The sequence below is a fragment of the Pinus tabuliformis genome, chromosome 8 (genome assembly GCF_031772625.1).
Source record: "Pinus tabuliformis cultivar Carrire ecotype Pingquan chromosome 8, CPIR1, whole genome shotgun sequence".
Classification (NCBI taxonomy): domain Eukaryota; kingdom Viridiplantae; phylum Streptophyta; class Pinopsida; order Pinales; family Pinaceae; genus Pinus; species Pinus tabuliformis.
The window spans coordinates 2,034,938,485-2,034,963,360 of record NC_142294.1 but is presented as its reverse complement, the minus strand read 5'-3'; the positions used below and the strand labels follow the sequence as shown (position 1 = coordinate 2,034,963,360).

At 38.6% G+C, this 24,876-nt stretch overlaps 1 protein-coding gene across 1 annotated transcript in view; it reads left to right on the top strand.

The window, feature by feature from the left end:
* LOC149244611 (uncharacterized) overlaps nucleotides 1-24,263 on the top strand; it is a 254,284-nt gene extending 230,021 nt beyond the window's left edge. Inside the window, exons 3-6 of the mRNA XM_089374912.1 lie at nucleotides 21,878-23,221; nucleotides 23,372-23,473; nucleotides 23,607-23,669; nucleotides 23,777-24,263. Coding sequence (XP_089231038.1) covers nucleotides 21,878-23,221; nucleotides 23,372-23,473; nucleotides 23,607-23,669; nucleotides 23,777-24,241 — 1,974 coding nt within the window. The 3' untranslated portion in view covers nucleotides 24,242-24,263. The remainder of the gene's footprint in view (nucleotides 1-21,877; nucleotides 23,222-23,371; nucleotides 23,474-23,606; nucleotides 23,670-23,776) is intronic.
* Nucleotides 24,264-24,876: the final 613 nt, after the last annotated feature.

Here is a 24,876-nt window from a genome sequence, read left to right as displayed (position 1 = left end):
TTACACTATTATGGTTTGTTGTTCTTGGTGCTTGGAAACCCCTGAACAATGGCTACAGGTTACAATATGAGATCCATGTGTGTGAAACAGGTCAAGTTGTTTGATCAATTTTTGAACACATTCAGTATTCAGACCGTCTTCCTAGCAATTGATGGATAGCTGAAAACGAAATATTCGACAAATGGTGATTGGTCCATAGGATGGTTCATTGCTTGACAACTCTTATCGTGGAAGCCCTGACGAGCCAAGTTGTCAATATTGTTGATCTTGCAAAGTTCATCAATGATGGTCCGAGGCAAGCATGTGTTAAATGGAGTTCAAGTGACAGCTCGAAGTAGTGGATGAAGAAAGAATGATATTCGCAAGATTTTAGAATGGATGTGGGTACTGATGAAGATCAGTGAGACGAAGACCCGTTATATTGTTGTGGTATATGTAATAATGTAAGCGTTAAAATGGGGACTTGAAACTAACGCTTACTATAGCAGGTAGATTTGGTTGAGTTGTTGAGATAATTTCTCAACAACCAATCTTATTGTTTTGGAATCACTTAGATCTCACTAGCACCATAAATATGTGATGTATCTGTGTAATTTGAAGAGTGTAATAGAACTTTTCCTTTGTGTGTGCATCTTTCTTTTTCTACTAAAATATCAATAATACAATATTATATATTTACTAAAATATGAGAGACATAATCATATATATTCAAATCAGCATTATACCCCTAATTAATGTTACAATATAATATATATACATGTAAAGTATGAAATATCTAATAATATATAAACTAGATTACATTATGGTATAAATGCAAGTTTCCTTCTTTATGTATCATTAAAGAGTTTTTTTTTGGAGGACTGTAGTGCTCTTGGGATAATATTCATATTAGTATTATCTCCATGTTAGTTATGCGCTTTCAATTAATTTATCTCAAAATAATTAATTAAAGAAAATCTCATATCAACATGTGTTATATTGGGCATATGGTATTAATAAACCATGATATTGAAACAAAAACTATTTACAAGTTAAAAATTTCCATGGTAAAATGGGGCGAATCTACATTAAGAATATTATTTAAGTGATGTTTTATAATGTAGGTGTTTTGATTTTTATCATGATTAGATGCATATAAGAATTTACCAATCATTTAATTTATATGACTATGATAATAATTATAAATACTCATCACTTTCAACTATTAATCACTATAATTATTATTACTTAATAAATTTTATTAATATATATATATATATATATATATATTTATTTATTTATTTATTAATACCATATTTATTATTAATTACTCATAAAAATAAAAAGTAGTGAGAGATATGAAAAGACATAATTTAACCAAATCACAGCCAATAATAATGACACTTGAACTTATTAAAACATATTTCTCTTATCTTCGTATTCAAATCCATTGATTGCCTACCACCACATCAGCAAAAGCTTGGAAATTACTTAAAACAAAAGTGAGAAGGGACAACGGATCGTGCCCATCATCGTCATGAATTGATCGCATCTCCTTTCGGCGTCATAGATTTATCTCATGTATATTTCCCATTTTATATGTTCACCTACCATTCCCTTTCCCATTTTATATGTTCACCTACAATTCCCAAAGAAAAGAAATATATATATGTAATTTAAAAAGTTAAAGTTAAAGGCATAAAAAAAAAATGATTTAAAAATAAAAATTAGAAAATTCATGAGTAAATTTTTAATTTTTTTTAAACAAAATTAAAAAAAATAAAATAATAATAAATAATAATGATGATGATGGTTAACGTCTACTGAAACCAAACTTTGGTCTATCGGACCTAAAAAACGAATTATTTATTTTGATTTAAGATTTTATTCTTATGGTCAAAAAGCTTGGAGAGAAGCCTCCCGAGCTCACTGTAATTTTGACAACGTAAAAGGCTAGGAAGGTCAGTGTTGCAACAAAGATTTTGAAACTGAGATCTAATGTGGTTGTATGCGGGGCACTCTAAGAGGAAGTGATTTTCATCCTCGATGTTCGTATTCTCACAGAGATGGCAAAACCTTTCCATCCATGGTGTTTTAGGAACTGCCCAACGACCCATTTCACTATGGAGCTCATGAGAGTTCGTTCTAATCTTGCTATATTAATTTTCTTCTTTGAGCTAGTTAAAACAGAGAGATACTTTTGATCTTTTAGGGTGGGGTTGATGACCTCCTTATAATATCATAATTTTCTTTTAGCAGCTAAATCTTTCTCACACCACATTTTTTCTTTGAACTTAGAAGTAACAATATTTTTAATGTTATTAATGTTTTGCAATGCAACATTCTCGTTGATCTCCCAATGGTTTAACCAGGCCTTGGTGTCTTTATACCAACCTCGTTTGAACCTTAGGTGGTTTTGGCTGGAATTTAAAGCTAGCTTAGGAAGTCTATGGTCTCCTATGTTATTGAGTTTGTGCTTGTACAACAGAAGCCTAGTCATAGCTAGGCTCTCGATAGGGGAAAGACCCACTTCTATAAGGAGAATAGGATAGGGTGTGTTGCTTTTAATTTTGACGTTATACGTTATAAAACGCTTCTGGATTTGCTCAATCTTTCATCAAGATTCTCTAGAGATGCTACAACCCCAAACCTCACATCCATATAAGATAATCGGAGTGACTGAAGTTTCAAAGACGAACTTCTTTCTATCCCACATTACGAGGTTTGTCATTTTACAATTATTTTCAAGACCAAAATAATCTTTCCATCCCCCATTAATCCTTTTCTCAATGCTATAGTTCCAGTTGAGCTTGTGATGAATATCAATTCCTAGGTACTTGTAGGAAGACACTTCATCCAAGTTACTATTGTCATACATAAAATTAGCATAAGTGTCCTTCTTGGATTTAATAATCATAACTTTTGTTTTATCGGTGTTAACAATCATACCCATAGTAGAGCAGAAATCCTTAAGAAGTATAAGTTGCTTAACAAGATCATATGGGCACCTTGTGAGAAGAACAATATCGTCAGCGTAGAGAAGAATGATGATGACTATCCCAGCTAAGATCGTGCCAGCACATCCTGCTTCCTCTAAACAACCTTCTAGCTTGTCGATGTAACTGCCAAATAGGGTAGGGGAGAGGGGAAAGCCTTGTTTAACTCCGATATTACACTTAATATCTTTCGACCACCCCTCATTGCTCTTTAACTTGGCAATTACATTCTCGTATAACCTTATAGAGGCAACTCTCAACTCAAAAGGAACCTTTAGCTCTTCTAATCTGTTCCAAAGGTTATTTCTAGGAACCATATCGGAAGCCTTTCTAAAGTCCACATAGCAACAAAAGAGATTGGATTTATCATTACGGAATTCCTCCACAATGATCCTACACGTAACGAGGTGGTCTGTTGTTGAGTGCTGCTTTCTAAAACCCGCTTGACCTTTAACCCACTTACCTTCACTTTCAAGCCATATGCTCAACTTCCTTTCCAAAATAATGCCATATAACTTGGCTAGGAGAGGGCTGATCATAATTGTCTGATAATTAGAGGGGTTATTTGTATCCCCACTTTTAAAAATAGGGATAATAAGGCTTTGAGTCCATGGTTTAGGAAAACCTTACTTGAAAGCTTGATTGAAAAGCTTGTGAATTGTAATATAAAAATATTACAATTAAAATTATTTTATTAGATGATATATTTTTTTTAAATATTTAAAAATATACCTTAAAATAAGTTTAGAATTTAAATTTAAATTATATATATATAAGTTACTTGTTTTTAAAGTTTAGTTTAAGCTATTTTTTTGATATCGTTATTAGTTAGTTATTAGTTATTACTGATTATAAATTTGTTAATCATAATTAAAAATTTATTCGTTTTACCATTACAAAATATACAAAAATACTTCAAGATTTCTATATTTTCATTCCATACATGTATTATTTTTAATATATTTTAAACATATGTATTAGAAAATATATTCATAAATACAATCATCTCACAACCTTACAATTCTATATAAGTTTTTTCAAATTTTATGATGACATTAAAATAGTGATAACGATAAGCACGATTAATTTTATATTTATGCCTATTAAATTGAAAATACACCATGGATACAATAAAGTGTTTATGGTAATCATATGGAAATGTAAATGACGAGGAGTCGAATATTTGGTAGTGAGTTGACGAAAATGGTGGACAATATTCAAGTGGTTGAGTAATATTTTTTAAATGTTGTAACCAGTTTTGCCTAATTCTAGAATATGTAAAGTATTGTGTAAATATTTAATAAAGTATCTCTAGAACATATTTTATAGGTCACTTTTTATAAAACATAAATTGTAAAATATAATAAACATATTTTATAAATCACTTTTTATAAAACATAAATTGTAATAAGTTTATATATATTGAAATGTTATTCATAATGTATTAGGAATGTTTCTGATATTTTGTATTATAAAGCTAACCTAGACTTTATCATAGACAAATGTTTCAAGTTACAAAAACACTTGCAAAATTGGACCTCTTTGAGCATCATCCATGTGTTTAGAACAATTATATATTACATATTATTTTTAATTCCTAGGTTAAGTTACAAAAACACTTGCAAAATTGGACCTCGTTGAGCATCGTCCATGTGTTTAGAACAATTATATATTACATATTATTTTTAATTCCTAGGTTTGCAAGGGTTTTAGATTTTCAAATTTTTGTTGAAAGTGAAAGTATTTTGGATAATATATTAATATTGGATATTTATATACGTTAATGAAAATATAGGAAGTGGTCGCAAATTAAGGAAGTGAGGACAAGAGTGGTCATGGTACGTGGTATCATCCATTGTAGTTATGGTATCAAAATATTCAAGCATATTGAATTTATTTTTATATAAAAATTATAATATTTTAATAATATTAAATTTATTTTTAGATAAAAATTTAATAATTTAAAAATATATTTTTAAAAGATATTTTATTATTTATATTAAAAATAGAAAATGAAAAAATAAAAATTTATAAAATATTTAATTTAATTTCATAAGTATAGTTGTAAAAATTAAATTAAATTAAATTTTTGGTAAATGTAGTTTTAAGAGATAGCTCTTTTGGTTAAGTACCTCTCTTATGGGGAGGTTATGGTGCTAAATCTCCTAGATTCTCTTGGGTTAGGTTTTGTTAGTTTGATCGACAGGTAGATTCTTTCGGGTTGATCTATCTCGATTTTCTAGTGGATGTAGTGGTCATTGTGAATCACCCTAAAAAAAAATAGTAATTGTGGAAAAGTATCAATTCATAGTAAATATCAAAACACTTAGTTCATCATACATTTTAAGTTGCTCAAATTTCAAAAAAAACAAAAGAAAGAATTAAATTGTTACTTTATTTTTAAAAAAATCATTATTATTATTCAAACTAATTAATACATAAGTTAAATATATATACATTTTAGAAAAACATGTAATAAGATTCTTAGCTATATATATTCACCCCCAGCTTATGATGAATATTTTTAATTTGTAAATAGACTTTCTTACAATATCACCCCATGTCATCATGGAGATTTTTAATTTGTAAATAAACTTTCTTACAATATCATGGTGAATATCGTCGCTTATCAATACCACATGCCCAAAAGATCATAGTTTATTTTATATGACACTTGTTCATATGAATTTTTTTAAAATTAATGGATTTAGTTAAAAATGTCAAAAAGACATAACTACTTTGGAAATAAATCTCAATCTTTGATTGTGTATACTATTAAAAATATTTTATAACAATTAAATCCCTATTTTCCACCAAATAATTATTGATAATTAAATTAATTTTGTGTACACTATTAAAAATATTTTAAAATATTTTATAAAGGTTAAATCCCTACCATCCACCTAATAATTATTGATAACTAAATTAAAATCATAAAACTTCTATAAAGGCATCACCACGGTTAATGGATCCCTGAGAGCCGGTTAAGGACATGTTGTGAAACACATAGGGAGTGTTGGATTATCCATTGCCTAACGATATCTCCCCCAACGCGAACCAGGGGTGTTTTGAACTCAGACCTTTGGCTCTAATACCATTTATTGGAATCACAATTGTCATTGCACCAAAAACCAGTAGATGTAGTAAACAAATACATCACCTTGCACCAAAAACCAGTAAGCGTTAGTAAACAAACTTTGCACCAAAAACCAGTAGGTGTTAGTAAACAAACACATCACCTTGCACCAAAAACCAGCAGGTGTTAGTAAACAAACACATCACCAGAGTTAACGGATTTCGAGAGTGCAAGTCACGAAACACACGGGAGCCCTAGATTATCCAATGTCCAACATAATGCTCATGTCTTTATAAATGGAAGTTTAATTGAAGTAGAAGTGACAATAAAATTACTTCCACTATAGCAAAGTCATGGTATAAGTAACTAATGGCATAGATATTATATAAGTAAGCTTAATGTGAGGTGTAGTCCAAGTGAAGTAGCTCTATGCTGCACAAGTCAGAGGTGAAACACATCGGTGCAAGCTCGAGGTATCATAATGTGCCCAAATAGTGCATTCTGACACTAAGATGTTGAAATATTACTTTCAACTACAGCGCCAGTCCTTTGCCGGAATCCACCATTAAACAGCGACCGCAAATACTTTTTTTTGAAAAACCATCATGGGATTCCCTGCACCGCTTTTACGGAATGGTGGTAATTCTCGGGGGGTAGCGAACACACTCATCGGCCGACACGTATCCTGAGCGATTCGCCAATACAACCCTTTCCCTGACGCGTAACGTTCGGTAAAAGAGGTCGTGCGATATTACCGACAACCGTCCGATTAATGTGGGCCAGATCGACAGTTATGGTAGCGGCGGCATGTTTTTTGTTGTCGGGAGGACCTCCGGTAATTGCAATAACCGTTGGATGGACGTGGAGCAAAATCTACGGTTAAAAAAAAATATTGCCATGTGAAGTAATTAATGTAAATTTATTACAGTTGTTGAATGTAGGTGGAGATTTTATTTTTATTATTTTTAATTCACGGGAGTTGGTTTCTATGATACAAGTAAAAAATGTAATGTTATGTTTTTTTTTGAGATGAAATGTAATGCACAGCAGTGCAAAGTAAGAAGTGAAAAAATTACACACAACAGTGTTAATTTCTATAGTGAGAGATAGAGTGAAGTTTTGAACTGCCTCTGAAGCAGTCTTGTTGTAATCCCTCTATTAGAGGAAGACTTTTGTAACAGTTAGTTTTGTTAATGAATACAAGTTTTTTTGTGTGTGAAACTCTGTCTTCCCAAAACATTTTTAGTTTTTCTGCGTTAAGAAACAGAGCATTATTCTCTTTTTATTTGTTCTGGAATTATCAGAAATTTCCAACATGGTATCGGAGTGTGTCCAGGCTCTTTGAAGGTGTCAAAGAAGCTGAAGGAAGGATTTCTTGTTGCAGCAGATTCTCCAGCAGAGTGAAGACTCAATCAAGAAAGAATCCAAGGTATTTCTCAAGTTAGTTTTTTATGTTACTGTTGAGGACAATAAGTTATTTTAAATACACAGTCAAGTATTTTGAAGCATAGTTAAGAGTGCAAGAATGGCTGGAGCCAGCACTAGCATGGGTATCTGTAATACTCAGCTCCCACAATTTAATGGGAAAAACTATGACTATTGGGCAATAACTATGAGAGCTTTTCTTGCTTCCCAAGACTTATGGGAATTTGTTGAGGATGGTTTTGAAGAACCAACAGATGAAGATGAGTTTAATGATTTAACTCAGGCAGAGAAAGAACTGTTGAAGAGCAGTAAGAAGAAGGATTCTAAAGCCCTCTACTTTTTGTATCAAGCAGTGCATGAGAGTGTGTTTCCAAGGATAACAGCAGCCAAGAGATCCAAAGAAGCATGGAAAACTCTCAAGATAACCTATCAAGGCATGGAGAAAGTGAAGACAACAAAACTACAGTTGCTGAGGAGAGATTTTGAGACTCTCTGCATGAAGGAGTCAGATAATATTGACTCATTCTTCACACATGTGATTGGAATGGTCACACAGATAAGGTCTCATGGAGAGATCCTTGAAGAAAGGAGGATTGTGGAGAAACTATTGAGGAGCCTACCAAGGTTCGATGTGATTTTCACCACCATAGAAGAGACAAGGGATCTCACAAACTTCTCAGTTGATGAACTACATGCATCACTGATGACACATGAGCAGAGATTGAGTAGAAATGAAAACTCATCTCTAGAGCATGCCTTTAAGACCCGGATGTTCTTTGGAAGAGGAAGAGGTCAAGGCAGAGGAAACAAGAGAGGAAGAGGTAGAAGCCAAAACAGAGGTGGAAGAAACAGTCCAGCAAATGCTCAAGGAAGATACAGCAATCCAAATTAGAACCAAGGCCAAGGCAGCAGCCAACAAAGTGGACAACATCATGCTCAAGGACAAAGATATGATAAATCCAATGTCCAGTGTCACTATTGTAAAAAATATGGGCATTATGCAAATGAATGTAGGAAGAAGCAGCATGATATGAGTAATAGAACTAGTGCAAATTTCACTAGAGAAAATATCAGCCAAGATAATTTGTTTTTAGCCTATAATATGGCTGAAGAAAAGAGTGAAGATGTATGGTTTCTAGACTCCGGTTGCAGTAACCATATGACAGGAAACATAGCCATGTTTTCTATGTTAGATCAGAGTGTGAAGTCACAAGTCACACTAGGGACTGATAGTAAAGTTTCTGTTATGGGAAAAGGAGAAGTAAATGTCTTAACAAGGAAAGGTGAAAAGAAAACCATAGCAAATGTTTATTATGTTCCTGGAATGAAATGTAACCTCATAAGTATTGGACAGCTTATTCAAAAGGGGTACAATGTTTTCTTTGTGGATGATGTATGCACCATCATGGATAAACCACCCAGTAAACAATGTATTGTTGAAGTGAAGATGACAAGGAACATGATGTTCCCTCTCAGAATGAAAGCTGATTTAAAAAATGGAGAAAAAATAGCAGCAGTGACACAAGAGGCTTTCCAAAGTGAACCAAAAGATGAAAATTGGTTGTGGCACTTGAGATTTGGACATCTCAACTGTGGAGTTCTTAACTTGTTGAATAGAAAAGGAGGATTATCATTGATAGAGAAACCAGACAGCCTTTGTGAAGGTTGTATCTTAGGGAAACAACATAGAGAAAGTTTTCCATCTGGGAAAAGCATAAGGGAAAAAGCACCCTTAGAGATTGTCCACTTAGATTTATGTGGACCGATGCAAACTCCATCACTTGCAAGCAGCCACTATATGCTAACATTTATTGATGATTTTACTATAAAAACTTGGGTTTATTTCCTGAAGAACAAAAGTGAAGTGTTTGAAAGATTTTGCAATTTCAAAGCACTTGTAGAAAACCAAAGTGGACTGCATATCAAAGTTCTAAGAACTGATAGAGGAGGTGAGTATATCTCCAAAGAATTTCTACATTTTTGTAGAGAAAATGGAATTCATAAGCAATTTACCACTAGGTACACTCCGCAGCAAAATGGAGTTGCCGAAAGGAAGAATAGGACAATCATGGATATGGCGAGGAGTATGTTAAAGGCAAAGCATTTGCCAAATGATTATTGGGCTGAAGTTGTACACTGTGCAACGTACATTTTGAATAGATGCCCTATAAAAGCAGTCATGAATTGAGTGTCAGAAGAAGCATGGAGTGGGACAAAGCAAGGAGTCACCCACATGAAAGTTTTTAGGTGTGTGGCTTATGCACATATTCTAGATCAACTAAGGAAGAAGTTGGACAACAAAGGGGAAAAAGGTATTTTCATTGGATACAGTGAGGAATCCAAAGCTTATAGGTTGTATAACCCATCCACCAAGAAGCTTATTGTGAGTAGAGATGTTCAGTTAATTGAGGAGGAAGAGTGGGATGGAAGCATAGAGAAAACAGTGAATGTTAAAAACTCTTTGTCTCATGATGAAGATGATGAGGAGATGGCTTAAATACATCCCCAAACAGCAGCACCAACACAAGGGCAGCAAGAGACACCCTTGAGGAGAAATGAAAGTGCTTCTCCAAGCACACCACAAGGAGGAAATTCAAGTGCTTCTTCAAGCACTTGTACACCAAATGAAAGAGGTAAGAAGTTCAGAAATTTAAGTGACATTTATGAACAAGAGGCAACAAATGAAGGTATGAACTAATGACCCTGTTCATTTCGAAGAAGCAATTAAAGATAGGAAATGGATAGAAGCTATGGATGAGGAGATCAATGCCATAGAAAGAAACAAGACATGGGATTTAGTTGAACTACCAAAAGGAAAAGAAGTCATTGGAGTTAAATGGGTCTACAAGACCAAGAGTAATGCTGAAGGAAAAATAGAAAGACACAAGGCAAGACTTGTTGTCAAAGGATATAAGAAGCAGCATGGGAGAGACTATGAGGAAACTTTCACACCGGTTGCTAGAATGGAAATCGTGAGAGTAGTGTTGTCCATAACAGCACAAAACAAGTGGAAAGTTTACCAAATGGACGTGAAGTCAGCATTCCTAAATGGAGTGTTAATGGAAGAGGTTTACATTGAACAACTTCTAGGCTATGAAAAGAAAGGCCAAGAGCACAAAGTGTGCAGATTGAAGAAAGCTATTTATGGGCTGAAGCAAGCACCAAGAGCGTGATACAGTAGGATAGATTCCTATCTACTGGAAAATGGATTTGAAAAGTGTGAGGGAGAATCCACCCTCTACATCAAAGAAAAGGATGGTAAAATACTAATTGTTGTGTTATATGTTGATGATGTTATTTTCACAGGTAATAATGATTACCTTATTGAAAATTTCAAAATAGTCATGAAAGAAGAATTTGAAATGACTGACATGGGTTTGCTGAGATACTTCTTAGGAATAGAAGTAGAACAAAATGGAAATGGGATTTTTATCTCACAAGCGAAATATGTTAATGAAGTGTTGGAAAGATTTAATATGCAGGAGAGCAAAACAGCAATCACTCCCACAATGATGGGATTAAAACTCAACAAAGAGGACAACAACAAGGATTTTGATCCTAGTTTGTACAAGAGCATAGATGGCAGCCTCATGTGTTTGACTACAACTAGGCCGGATATAATGCATGTTGTTAGTTTGATTTCCAGATTCATGGAGAGGCCAAAAGAAGCACATTGGTAGGCAGCAAAAAGGATTTTGAGGTATGTTAAAGGTACTAAAAGGTTTGGCATTTTATATACTACTTCAAAATGTTCAGATTTAATTGGATACACTGATAGTGATTGGGCTGTAAGTGTAGATGATCGGAAAAGCACATCCGGTTATGTTTTTCACATGGGTTCAAGAGCCATTTCATGGGCTTCTAAAAAACAGCCTATTGTAGCGTTGTATACAACAGAGGCAGAATATGTGGCAGCTGCAGCAGTAGCATGTCTGATCCAGGTGGATATTGGTGGCCACCTGCCAAGTCCACCTGGACCCCCACCATTGTCTTTCTCAACATTTTCAGTTTCCTTAATTGTAGCACAACTTACTATTTTTAGCAGTTTTTCGGGTCCTGAACTTCCGGAGCCGTTTTGAGGCCCTAAACGACGTTTTTTGGGGAATCCGGGGGCAACACGAGTCCATGGAATGGATTGGTGTTGCCCGTTCCAACAATGATAGCACTCGGATAGATCTTTCTAATGAGCTATTGTACGCGTCAAACGGAGATCATATGCCAAAGTTACGACCCCGGGAAGTTGATGTACCAACTTACCCCCAAACGGGGCCCACAGTTTGGCGTTTCATCTCCTAGGGTTAGGCTTTGGAATGTTAAGGGTTTTTCCATTGTTTCTCAACAATAAATAGGCCTTCGAGCCTCATTGTAACACAGTTCAGAGGCATGTAGCCATCACATCTCTTCTCAGAGATAAGCTACCATCGCCCTAGCTAGTTTATTTCCATTTCTGTCTGTAAGCATATTTCATTATTTTCCATTAATGAAATGAAGTATTATTTCCGCTGCATCTTTGTGTATATGGTTATCTCTGTAATTTGTTGCGTTCCTGTTTAAATCTGGATCAGTGGTATCAGAGCGGTCTGCTTTTTCTCTGTTTTTCTTTGCATGTCCCCAACAAGGTCGGGATATAAGGAGTTAGGGCTTGAATTGGTTGAACCTTTGCAAGACCAGCCTCGCAAATCCCGACGGCCTCCCATGGCGGACGAGAAGAAAGACGAGGGGGCAGGAGATCCCATCAAAATCTTGCTCGAAGAAGCGCTCGAGCGACAACGGAACGCGATGATGGACAGCTTTGCGCAGATCCTTCAGCGGCTACCCAAAAGCGGCGCATCGGCTTCCAGCAGCTCCTCTGGAAACGCCACACCCTTTAAGGTACAAGTTAATTTTGAAATCCCCATATTCGAGGGTCAGATAGACACCGATGCCGTAGACAAATGGTTAAATCTGCTAGAGGGTTATTTTTCTGTTCATGAATTTTCGAGTCGGGAAAAGATTGTTTTTGCTCTTCTCAAAACAGCCCCCCACGTCAAGGACTGGTGGGAAACCTACTGCGAGCAGAAGGATGAAAGTACTAGCTCACTATTTTCAGTCGCACCCACCTGGGATTCGTTCCGGGATGCCATCAAGGAGCAGTACTACCCTGTCGGAAGCTATGAGGATGAATACATAAAGTGGACCACGCTGCGGCAGGGAAGGGACCAAGACGTGCCAGAGTTCACCAATCTTTTCCATACCCTTCGCACAAAGTTGGGTATCAAGGATTCGGAGCAACATTTGATACTCAAATACCGTGGCTGCCTGCACAAGTACATCCAGGAAGAAATACAGTTCCTAAACATCCCCTCGCTCGGCGCAGCATACCGGTATGCCGTCAAGGTCGAGCAGAAGTTTAAACAAAAGAAGCGAGACTTTGGATCTGCGAATCCAAAGCAGGGGAAAGGTGCCCCTAAACCACAGAACAAAGGACAAAGCCAAGGCGGGACAGCCCAAGACAACCAGCCGAAGCTGCAAGCAAAGAGCAACGCCGCGAAGCCGAGAAAGGACACTGGAAAATGGTGCGAGTTCCATAAGAGCTCCACTCACAACACAAGTGAGTGTCGGGCCAAGCAGTCACTGGTGGCTGAGCTAAAGGTTTCAGAATCAGATGCATGTTCCGACTCTGAGTCAGAACCCGATAAGGGGTATGAAAAAGGGAAGCAGATCATTGATGCGGATCCCAGCGCCACTGTTGCTACCGCAAAGATCCAGAAAAATGAACCCGAAGATCCAGAGGAGGAGGAGCGTCTCTTCCACTCCCAGATGTGGGTAAAGGGCTCCCCGATACAGTTCATTGTTGATAGCGGGAGTCAAAAGAACCTCATTTCGGCAGAGGTCGTGAAGCGGTTGGGCTTACCGACCACAGCACATCCACAACCATACACCATTGGGTGGCTTCACCAAGGGCGAGATCTTCGCGTGAGCCAGCAGTGTCGCCTTCCATACAACATCAAGCCCTTCACGGATGAGGTATTGTGTGACATTGCTCCCCTTGAAGTTTGTGATGTATTACTAGGACAACCATACTTGTGGAAGCGACATGCTGTGTATGAATCAAGGCCCCGTGCTGTTATTATTACATTGGGAAATAAGTTGTTCAGGATACCAGAGGTAGCACCACCTGCCGCCATCTCTTTGATTACTGCAAAACAATGCAGTAAGATCATTTCCAAAACCAGGAAATTTGTTTTCCTGATGATACGCCCTCAAGGGAAGAAGAAGACAGTGGCCGCGGCCTCCAAACAGGGTCCCTCTGCACGGCAGCTACAGATGGACAAGATTGTGGAGGAGTACGAAGACATCTTCACCTCCCCGGCAGGGGTTCCTCTGCACTGTCAAGTCAAGCACTCCATCGATCTGACCCCAGGTGCGCCGCTACCCAATGGACCAATTTATCGGCGCTCCGTTCTGGAGAACAATGAAATCAAGAGGCAGATTCAGGAGCTCCTGCAGAAAGGTCACATCCGTCCGAGTTCTTCGCCCCGTGGGAGCCCGATAGTGTTGGTACAGAAGAAGGATGGGACGTGGAGACTTTGTATTGACTATCGGGCGCTGAACAAGATCACTGTCCGTAATAGGTACCCGATCCCGCGGATTGATGACCTCCTAGACCAACTAAAGGGGGCGAAATATTTCAGCAAGATCGATCTGAAGTCAGGATATCACCAGGTACCAATTGAACCCTCAGATGTGTGGAAGACTGCCTTCAAATCCAAGGAGGGCCTCTTCGAATGGTTGGTCATGCCTTTCGGATTGACGAATGCTCCTGCAACCTTTATGAGGCTAATGGATGACATCTTGCGGCCATTCACCAACTCCTTTGTAGTAGTATACTTGGATGACATTCTGATCTTCAGCCAGAGTTGGGAAGAGCACCTCCAACACATCCGACAGGTTCTCCAAACACTGCGGCAACACAAGCTATGTGCCAATTTGGAGAAATGCACTTTTGGCATGACCGAGGTTCAGTATCTGGGATACATCATTGATGAACAGGGGGTGCATGTCGATCCAGCCAAGGTCCAAGTCATTCGGGATTGGCCCTCTCCAACCACTCTAACAGAGCTCCGCAGCTTTCTAGGTCTTGCCAACTTCTACCGCAGGTTTGTGTTGGGATTTTCTCATATTTCTTGGCCCTTGAGTCAAGTCACCAAGGGCGGGGCGAAAGCAAAATTCTTTTGGTCTGAATCTCAACAGAAGGCATTCAGGGAGTTGAAGGATCGCCTCTGCACGGCACCAGTGCTCGCGTTACCAGATTTACAACAACCATTTGAGGTCGAGACAGATGCCTCTGACTATGCTATTGGGGCAGTCCTTACTCAACATGGACATCCAGTGGCATATCACAGTGAAACACTTTCAGACACAGTCCGGAAGTACCCCACTTATGATAAAGAGATGTATTCCATTGTACAGGCCTGCCGACAATGGAAGCATTACATTTTGGGGAAGGAAACGGTCATCCACACAGACCACCGACCTCTGCAGTTCATACAGACCCAAGGGAAATTGCAGAATGATCGCCATCAGAAGTGGTCTACATACCTGCAACAGTTTCACTTGAATATCAAGTATAAAAAGGGCAGCACCAATAATGTTGCAGATTGCCTCAGTCGACCACCGATCATGGCGCTAACCACCGTGCTCAACTCTTGCGGGCACGAGACTTCTGATTGGCCACTTCTCTACAAAAGCGACCCAGAATTCGGCCACACATACCAGACACTCTTGGAGGGTCGGCAGGTTGCAGATTTTCACCTCCAAGATGCCCTATTATGCCACCTCGGTCACCTTTGTGTTCCTTCAAGCGAGCGTGCCAAGATGATTTGGGAAGCACACTACAGTCGGGCTGCTGGGCATTTCGGGGTCGAGAAAATAGTGGCAGTACTGCAAAACTATTTCTATTGGCCGAATCTTCGACAGGATGTTGGGAAGTACATCCGATCATGTACTGCCTGTGACATTGCCAAACCGACCATTAAGAAGCAAGGCCTCTATACCCCGTTGCCTACCCCTAGTCGACCTTGGGAATCCATCTCCATGGATTACATGTCAGGCCTTCCTTCCACTAAGCATGGAAATGACTGTGTTTTTGTGGTCGTCGACAGGTTCTCAAAGATGGCCATTATGATGGCCTGCAAGAAGAATATCACAGCAGAAGCCACTGCTAAACTCTTCTTTGAACGAGTGTGGGTGCACTTTGGGATCCCACAGTCTATCATCTTAGATCGGGACAGTCGGTTTCTCAGCACCTTTTGGTCCAGTCTCTGGTCAATGCTGGACACCAAACTCACGAAGTCCACAGCCTTCCATCCTCAAATTGATGGCCAGACAGAGGTTGTCAATAGGATGATTGTGCACATTATGCGCATGTATAACTCAAAGCATCCACGCACATGGGACGAGAGCCTCCCCTACGTTCAGCACAGCTACAACCGAGCTCTTCACAGCTCCACTGGCCATAGCCCTTTTCAGGTGGGTTTGGGATTCCAGCCACTATGCCCCATTGATGTGGCCATGCCACTTGCAGCTACTCACATGAATTCAACTCATGTCCAGTCCGAAACAGATAAGGCCACCAGCTTCATTGAGCGCATCCAACATATTCGCCAGCAGGTCCATGACATTCTTGAGAAATCAAATGCCAAGTACAAGAAGCGACATGATCAACATCGGGTGCCACATAAGTTTCAGGCGGGCGACAAAGTCTGGTTGCATTTGCAAAAGGAACGCCTTACTGGAGCCTATCGGAAATTGAGACCACTCCGATATGGTCCTTACACCATTACTAAGGCTATGGGAGACAATGCATTTGAGCTCAGCATTCCCCCATTCCTTGGCCTGCACCCATTATTCAATGTGGATCGCCTTCGGCCATACTTTCCACCATTGCTAGACACATCCGACATTGCAGAACAGCTCAAACCCACAGAATTAAATCCAGATTGCATGGAACAAGCTGCAACTAATCGGATCATGGACACACAGATCAAGAACACTCGCCAACAGAATATCCAACTGTATCGAGTTGTCAAAGCGGGCCAACTCCTTCAGCAGGGCAAGTGGCTCACCAGGGAACAAGTTCAGCAGAAGTTTCCTCATCTCATGGAGGAGCTCAACGCAATGGGGACCATTGCTTCCTAAGGGGGGAGGAATGATCCAGGTGGATATTGGTGGCCACCTGCCAAGTCCACCTGGACCCCCACCATTGTCTTTCTCAGCATTTTCAGTTTCCTTAATTGTAGCACAACTTACTATTTTTAACAGTTTTTCGGGTCCTGAACTTCCGGAGCCGTTTTGAGGCCCTAAACGACGTTTTTTGGGGAATCTGGGGGCAACACGAGTCCATGTTGCCCATTCCAACAATGATAGCACTCGGATAGATCTTTCTAATGAGCTATTGTACGCGTCAAACGGAGATCATATGCCAAAGTTACGACCGCGGGTAGTTGATGTACCAACTTACCCCCAAACGGGGCCCACAGTTTGGCGTTTCATCTCCTAGGGTTAGGTTTTGGAATGTTAAGGGTTTTTCCATTGTTTCTCAACAATAAATAGGCCTTCGAGCCTCATTGTAACACAGTTCAGAGGCATGTAGCCATCACATCTCTTCTCAGAGATAAGCTATCATCGCCCTAGCTAGTTTATTTCCATTTCTGTCTGTAAGCATATTTCAGTATTTTCCATTAATGAAATGAAGTATTATTTCCGCTGCATCTTTGTGTATATGGTTATCTCTGTAATTTGTTGCGTTCCTGTTTAAATCTGGATCAATGTCAAGCAATTTGGATGAGAAGGATGTTAAGGAGTTTATTCCAAGAGCAAGCAAAAGGAACTGTGATTTTTTGTGACAATAGCTCAGCTGTTGCATTATCCAAGAATTCTGTGTTTCATAAGAGAATGAAACACATTGACACAAAGTTTCATTACATCATGGAATTGGTAAACAATGGAGAAATTATCTTAGAACACTGCAAAACTCAGGAGCAGGTTGCAGATATTCTGACCAAACCATTGGGGTAGAAAAGTTTTGAGTTTTTGAGGAAATGTCTCGGTATGACTGATAACCCAGCAGTTGAAATTATAGGGGAGTGTTAAAATATTACTTTCAATTGCAGCGCCAGTCTTTTGCCGGAATCTGCCATTAAACAACAACCGCAAATAGTTGTTGTTGTTGTTGTTGTTGTTTTTTTTTTTTTTTTCGGAAAACCATCATGGGATTCCCCGCACCGCTTTTACGGAATGGTGGTAATTCTCGGGGGCAGCGAACACACTCATCGCCCGACACGTACCCTGAGCGGTTCGCCAATACAACCCTTTCCCTGGCGCGTAAAGTTCGGTAAAAGAGGCCGTGCGATATTGCCGACAACCGTCCGATTAATGTGGGCCAGATCAACGGTTATGGTAGCGGCAGCATGTTTTTTTGTTATCGGGAGGACCTTCGGTAATTGCAATAACCGTTGGATGGACGTGGAGCAAAATCTATGGTTAAAAAAAATATCACCATGTGAAGTAATTAATGTAAATTTATTACGGTTGTTGAATGTAGGTGGATATTTTATTTTTATTATTTTTAATTCACGGGAGTCTGTTTCTACGATACAAGTAAAAAATGTAATGTTATTTTTTTTTGAGATGCAATGCACAGCAGTGCAAAGTAAGAAGTGAAAAAATTACACAAAGCAGTGTTAATTTTTATAGTGAGAGACAGAGTGAAGTTTTGAACTGCTTCTGAAGCAGTCTTGTTGTAATAGGAAGACTTTTGTAACAATTAGTTTTGTTAATGAATACAAGTTTTTTTGTGTGTGAAACTCTGTCTTCCCGAAATATTTTTAATTTTTCTGTGTTAAGAAACAGAGCATTATTCTCTGTTTATTTGTTCTGGAATTATCAGAAATTTCGAACTTTAAAGTTGTGAAAGAGATTCCTATAATGATGAATATTAAACACTATTCACTATGTCAATCATTGATACATTACTTTTACATTTTGTCCAAACCAATCATTAACATACTATATCTATATTTTATTCTCTTGAATAAGAATAAAATCACATTGGTTAAACTAACATAGTTACGGATCTAACATGAGCCGAGAGAGATCAAATTTCTTCAACTACAAACTGAATTTTTTAACCATAAAAAAAACTTATTTATATATTTTAACAATCTTTTTCTATATAAATATATATAAAATTGATATACACATAATAAGTTAAAATAGATTTTTAAATAACTTATTTAAATCTCTTATTAAAATATATTTGAAAAATTTAAAATTTAAACATTCTAAATACACATTTTTTTGTTATCACAGAAAATTTAGTTTTATTTTATAATAGCATATTATTTTTCTATTAAAGTTAACATACCAACTGCACACTTACACTTCTATCGTACTAAGCTGCCGAATTAGCCTTCGGCTCAATAACCTTAACGAACACAGTAAGCCAATCATCAAATTATTATATAGTGCTTAATATTTGCTTCTACTAAGGTCGGCAATGGGCATTATTGGTAAGTGAGTGGTAGTCGGTCCGCATAATGTGGGGATCTGAGGTCTGCAGGGATAAATCGCCATGTTTTTCAAAGATAGATCGGTAAAGTGAATGACAAAGCAGTGGTGACTGTCGGTGACAAAGGTGCGTACTGGGCGAGCAGTTCTGTAAAGCTGTTTTAGGAGCACAAGCTGTTTTAGGAGCACCACCAAGTTAATTTGGGAAAAGCTTCTCCTTACTTATACCTTGATTAGATCCTGGACATCAATATGAATTTATCTCCTCTCCTTGCCACGTCTTTCGTTTATCTCATCTTCCTTTCAATCTGATAGCCTACTATCCCATCTGCAAAATCCAATGGAGTCGGTTGCCACAGAGCCAGCGCCAGTATCATCAGCAACATACCACGTTTTTATAAGTCACAGGGGTCCTGATGTCAAGAAGACTTTGGCCAGCCTCATCTACTATCGCCTCAAATCTTATGGGTTCCGCGTCTTTCTCGATCAAAAGGAACTCCACACCGGAGATGCTCTCTCCCCTGCAATTCTCGGAGCCATTGAGAGTGCGTCAGTACATATTGCCATTTTCAGCAAGCGCTATGCTGAATCGCGTTGGTGTTTGGATGAATTGTGTTGGATCTTGAGATGCAACAGGAAGATCATTCCTGTGTTTTATGACGTTGAGCCCACAGACCTTCGTTACATTGACAGCGAGAGGGGATGTTATAGGAAAACCTTTGAAGAACACCAACTGAAAGGCAGAGTCGGCATGGAAGACATCAAGAAATGGAAGGCGGCCCTCAACAAAGCCTCAGAGATTTCTGGCCTTCTCTTCAAAACTAATGAAAGGTGAATACGTTCAGCTTTATTACGAATCTTTGATTTCTCTAAGCCGTTTCTTCCTTCCTTCCAGTAATTCTGATCATTATGACTGCATGTACGTGTTTGTTGCTTTGCAGTGACCATGGAGAGGTTTTGGAGGAGATTGTCAAAGCTATGTTACAAGGGGTAAATTGGGAACCATTGGAAGTGGGTAAATACCTAGTTGGACTCGATCCAGCTGTGAGGGAAATAGATGATGAAATTAAGAAACAGAGGGAGTTAAATGGCACAGTTATTGTGGGGATTGCAGGAATGGCCAGAGTAGGCAAGTCAACTCTGGTCACATATCTCTACAACCTGAAACGTTCGGTTTTTACTAGGTTTTGTTTTTTGTCCGACGTCAGGAAAAAGGATTTATCATCTTTGCAGCGGAAGCTCCTTCGGGATCTGCTGGGTTGTGATTTCCTTGTTGAAGATACCAGACATGGGAAAGGTATTTTTCGCGATCGTCTCCGAGGACTCCAAGTTCTGATTGTTTTGGATGACCTGGATCATATCGAGCAAATAAGTAATCTACTAGTCACTGATGTTGTGGGATCGCGTAGTTTGATTTTGATCACTTCTCGTGATCAAGATTTACTCAAACGCTCCTCTCCAAAAACTGTAGTGTATAATCTAAAGCCATTGCAGACAAAGCAGGCTCAGGAGCTTTTCTGCTGGCACGCGTTCGATCAATCCGAACCATATGAAGGATTCGAATGTTTGGTTGCGGAGGTTTTGAAAATTTGTGGTGGGTTGCCATTATCCTTACAAGTTTTGGGCGGGCTGTTCCTTGGCCGCCATGATGAAAAGTATTGGAAACGGCAGTTGGAAAGGTTATCAAGAAGACTGCCAGAGGATATAGTGGACACTTTAAAAGTGAGTTACGAGGCTCTGAATAGTGAAGAGAAGGAGATATTTTTGGACATCGGTTGTTTCTTGGTGGGAGAGGAAAAAGAAGTCGCAGTTCGAGTATTTGAGGGCCTAGGTTACACAGACGTCTGTGATTGGCTTGAAAATCTCCGTCAAAAATGCCTAGTCGAGTTTTATGATGAGGTACAAGATGATGAAAGACCGAAATTGGTAAGAATTATCTCTGTATTTTTTATTTTTATATTTCTTTTCGCCAAAAACTTATTCCAGTGGGATCTTATTAACTTCTTTTTTTCTTCGTTGGATTGATTTTTTTTCTTTTATTTTTCTATTTTTTTTCATTCTTTCTCTATTTTTCTATTTATTTTTTCCTTCAATCATTCAATCTTTCTTTATTTTTCTATTTATTTTTTCCTTCAGTCATTGAATCTTTCTTTATTTTTCTATTTATTTTTTCCTGATGGATTCAATCTTGCCAGGCCTATCCAGACTGTATCTCCGATTATGTCCACCTACCAAAGACGGAGAAAATTACAATGCATGAGAATATCAGGCAGTTGGCCAGACATATCGCCAGGGAAGAGTTTGGTGTGCTCCCAACGCGTAACACACTACGGCTCGGCTGCTCGAAAGATGTAGAGGAATTGATGTTGAAGTTACAAGTAAGCAAGCATATTTTATCCCCAGTTTTTCTCTTATTTTTATGAAACGATCCATTACAAACAGGCGTTTAATTGATCTCCCTGAAATGCGTTTGTTAGGGCGGAGCCGATTCCTGTTTGATACGAGGGATTAGGACACCAAAAGGTGAGCATCTGCCAGATTGCACGAATTACATTAAAGGTGTGGGTGTACGCCTCTTTGTAGTTGAGGTTCCCATAGATTTATCGACATTTTTTGGTATGTGGGATATGTCGGGAGATTTGGTGTGGCTTCGATTGCGCAGTTTCAGCTCCATCTATTTTCCTGATACTGAGAAACTTGAGAGTTTTGGAACTTGAGGGACATGGGGACCTCGAGCAGTTCTTCCAAAGATTTAATATGGTAAGTACATCCATAGTTTGCTGAGTATTTTGAGTATAGTGAAATTCGTCCCACATTGTATTAAACACATTATGTGCATTAACATTTGCAGCCTCCTCGGAACTTGAGTGTCTTGAATATTGATGTGACAGACACACATCGAAGGCCCATCTTTAACCCTTCTGCGCATCTGACGGGCACGCATTGTAATCAACGGTTAAGTCGGGGGCGTGCCCGTCAGATGCCTCGAAGGAACAATCGGGTTAAGTCAGGGGCGGGTACCTCTAGCAGCAGCGGCCTTGATCTTAACGATTCTGCGATGGTCTCAAATAGCAGCAGTGAAGGCTTGACGACATCTTATTTTTTCCGCTTTCTGGAATGGATGGGAACCCGCATAAAAAATCCGAGCAAGATTGTGTTGAAGAATATCAAATTTCTACAATCGCTCCCCATTGGGTTTGGGGAACTCAAAAGCCTCAAACATTTAGATCTAACCGGCTGCCGTAATCTAACACAACTGCCCTATTCCTTCTCTGAATTAATGCATCTCCAATATCTAGTTTTGCGAGACTGCTTCGATCTCTCAATCCCCATGGATTTTTTGGGAAATATGTCATCACTTGAGTATGTCGATTTCAAAGGTTGTAGCAAGTTGAAATATTTGCCGGCCGGAATCGAAAATCAAAAGTCTTTAAGACACTTGAATGTACTATCTACTGATTTAAAATTGCCCATGAATTTGAAACTACCGGAAAAGTTACAAATACTTAGAATAGGGGAAGTGCGAGACACTATATTTCACTCAATAGCTCATTCAAAGGGGACAAAGCTATGTCATTCTCTGGACGATTTGAGGACAGAGTTACCACAGTCTCTGGGTGATTTGAGACGATTAAAAGAGTTGAAAGAGTTAGTTTTGATAGGTTTCAGAGATCAAGAGCTTGAGCTTATTTTATGGAAGGAAATTGCAGGGCCGAATATGGAAGTTTTGGTTATAAGGAATTGTCCAATCAAAATATTTAGTTTTGAAAAGGGGACAATGCAGGTTGGCACAGTTTTAAGAGATTTCACTTTGAGTGGCACGGAGATAACCAAGATACATATTCCTGGACATGTTTTACCCAGCCTTGAAACTCTTGATCTTTCAGGAAATCGGGAGCTAAAGAAGGTTCAAAACTTGCCATCGACATTGGTAAGATTAAACCTGCAAGGATGCTCGCTATTGAAGACAATAACAAACCTTTCAAATCTGGTAGACCTCAAAGTCCTCAAGGCAAATCGATGCTCTGTGTTGGAAACCTTGAATGTTGAAGGTCTGACATCGTTAGAAGAGATTCAAGCGGAGGCGTGTTGGGAGCTGAAGAGCATACAGGGACTGAGTCAACGGGATCAGTTGAAATGTCTCCGCCTTTCAACAGAGACTCGTGCTATCTGGAATGATATTTGCAATTTTTTGGTTAGTATTACACAACGTTTAATTCATGGTTAGGCGTTTTCTGCTTATCAGTGGGTGTGTAATCTTATTTTTCTTCTCTATTTACTGTCGTGGCCAGTTTAACGAGACTACATTATAGCTGTGCTAAACGGATTTGGGAAATGTGTGCAGGGATCGACTTCTCATGAAAATCTATCAACGGCCTTCTTGTGTGGAACAGTACGGAAGTTATCGGCTTTCACTTGTCTGTATTACACAGCGTATTCATTCGTGGTTAGTATTACACAGCGTATTCATTCATGGTTAGTCGTGGTCTGTTATCGGTGGATGTGTAACCTTATTGTAGTGGCCAGTTTAACGAGACTACGTTATAGTTGTGCTAAACGGATTTGGGAAATGTGTGCAGGCATCGATTTATGAAAATCTATCAACTTTTCCTCCTCTGTACCTAAAAGCAAAAGTTTATGAGGTATTTAATTTTCCTGAGAGCAGAGTTAATCTTTCGAGCAATAAATCGATACATTGAATTGTATAATTTAATTTATCAATTGAAATGAACTTCTGAAATTTGTGCAGGCCAGGCGAGGAATATATTCCATTGCGAGGAAATTTAACCTCAGAGTGGTGGATGTTGACTTTGCTGGATATTCATCTGAGTTTCATACGAAGATGGAAGAATTCCAGTCGTACGGTGCTCTGTTGATGTGCTTTCTCACCGCTCCTTCCCACCGGTACGACGATACTTACTTTGATGTAAGATTTGAAGCGAGTGATGATGGTGTGTCAGTTGATGAATTCAAAATGGGAGTTGAATACCCCCCATCCGGCGGCGGTAGTGAACTATACTTTCACATATTAATGTGGACGGAAGAGTGTAATCTGTTCAGTGCTGACAAAGGGTATAACAACATCTGTGTATCTCGTCGCTTAGTGTGGGGCGGGCTGGCAGCGGACGATGTGCCAGGGGGATGGATTATGATGGTCGATAAAGACACAAAGGTTTCACAAGTTTGCAAAGAAATCATAATGGCATTGTCATAAAAGAAAAACTTTTCGTTTTGGTAGTGATAGGGACTTAAAACAAAAAACTGGCACAATTTCATTAATCACTTTGCTCAATTACATCACACTTATATAGGTTAAAACACAAACTAATTCCTAACCACTCATAATTAATTCTGTTTAACCACCTAAAACTAATTTAGTTCAACCACTCATAACTAACCATTTCTGCATTATTCTCACATCCTCCCTTAATGGAGAAATGGATTTTCTACCATACTTAACTGACTTCTAGAACTTGTACTTTGAACATCTGCTATATTCTCTAGATTGATCTAACTACTGCATTAACAGAGGGTAGTTGGAATTAATACCTTTCTACCACTCCCCCTTAATTCCAACTATATAACAAATATATACTATAGCACGATATACAAGAAACTATATTCTTAATCATGACGACGTAAACTTTAACTTGCCTGCTGGTCTAAGTCTCAGCGAGGCTTACAACAAAACATTTCATTTTTGCCTTCTTATTAAAAGGTCCATGCTTGTTCCTTTTCCATTGCTGGTGCAGTTTTATCTTCACCTTTTTGGGTTTCCTTATGAAATTCCTTTGCTCCTTGCTTACATACTTAACGTCAACAACCTCTTTTGGATTGAGAGGCAATGCA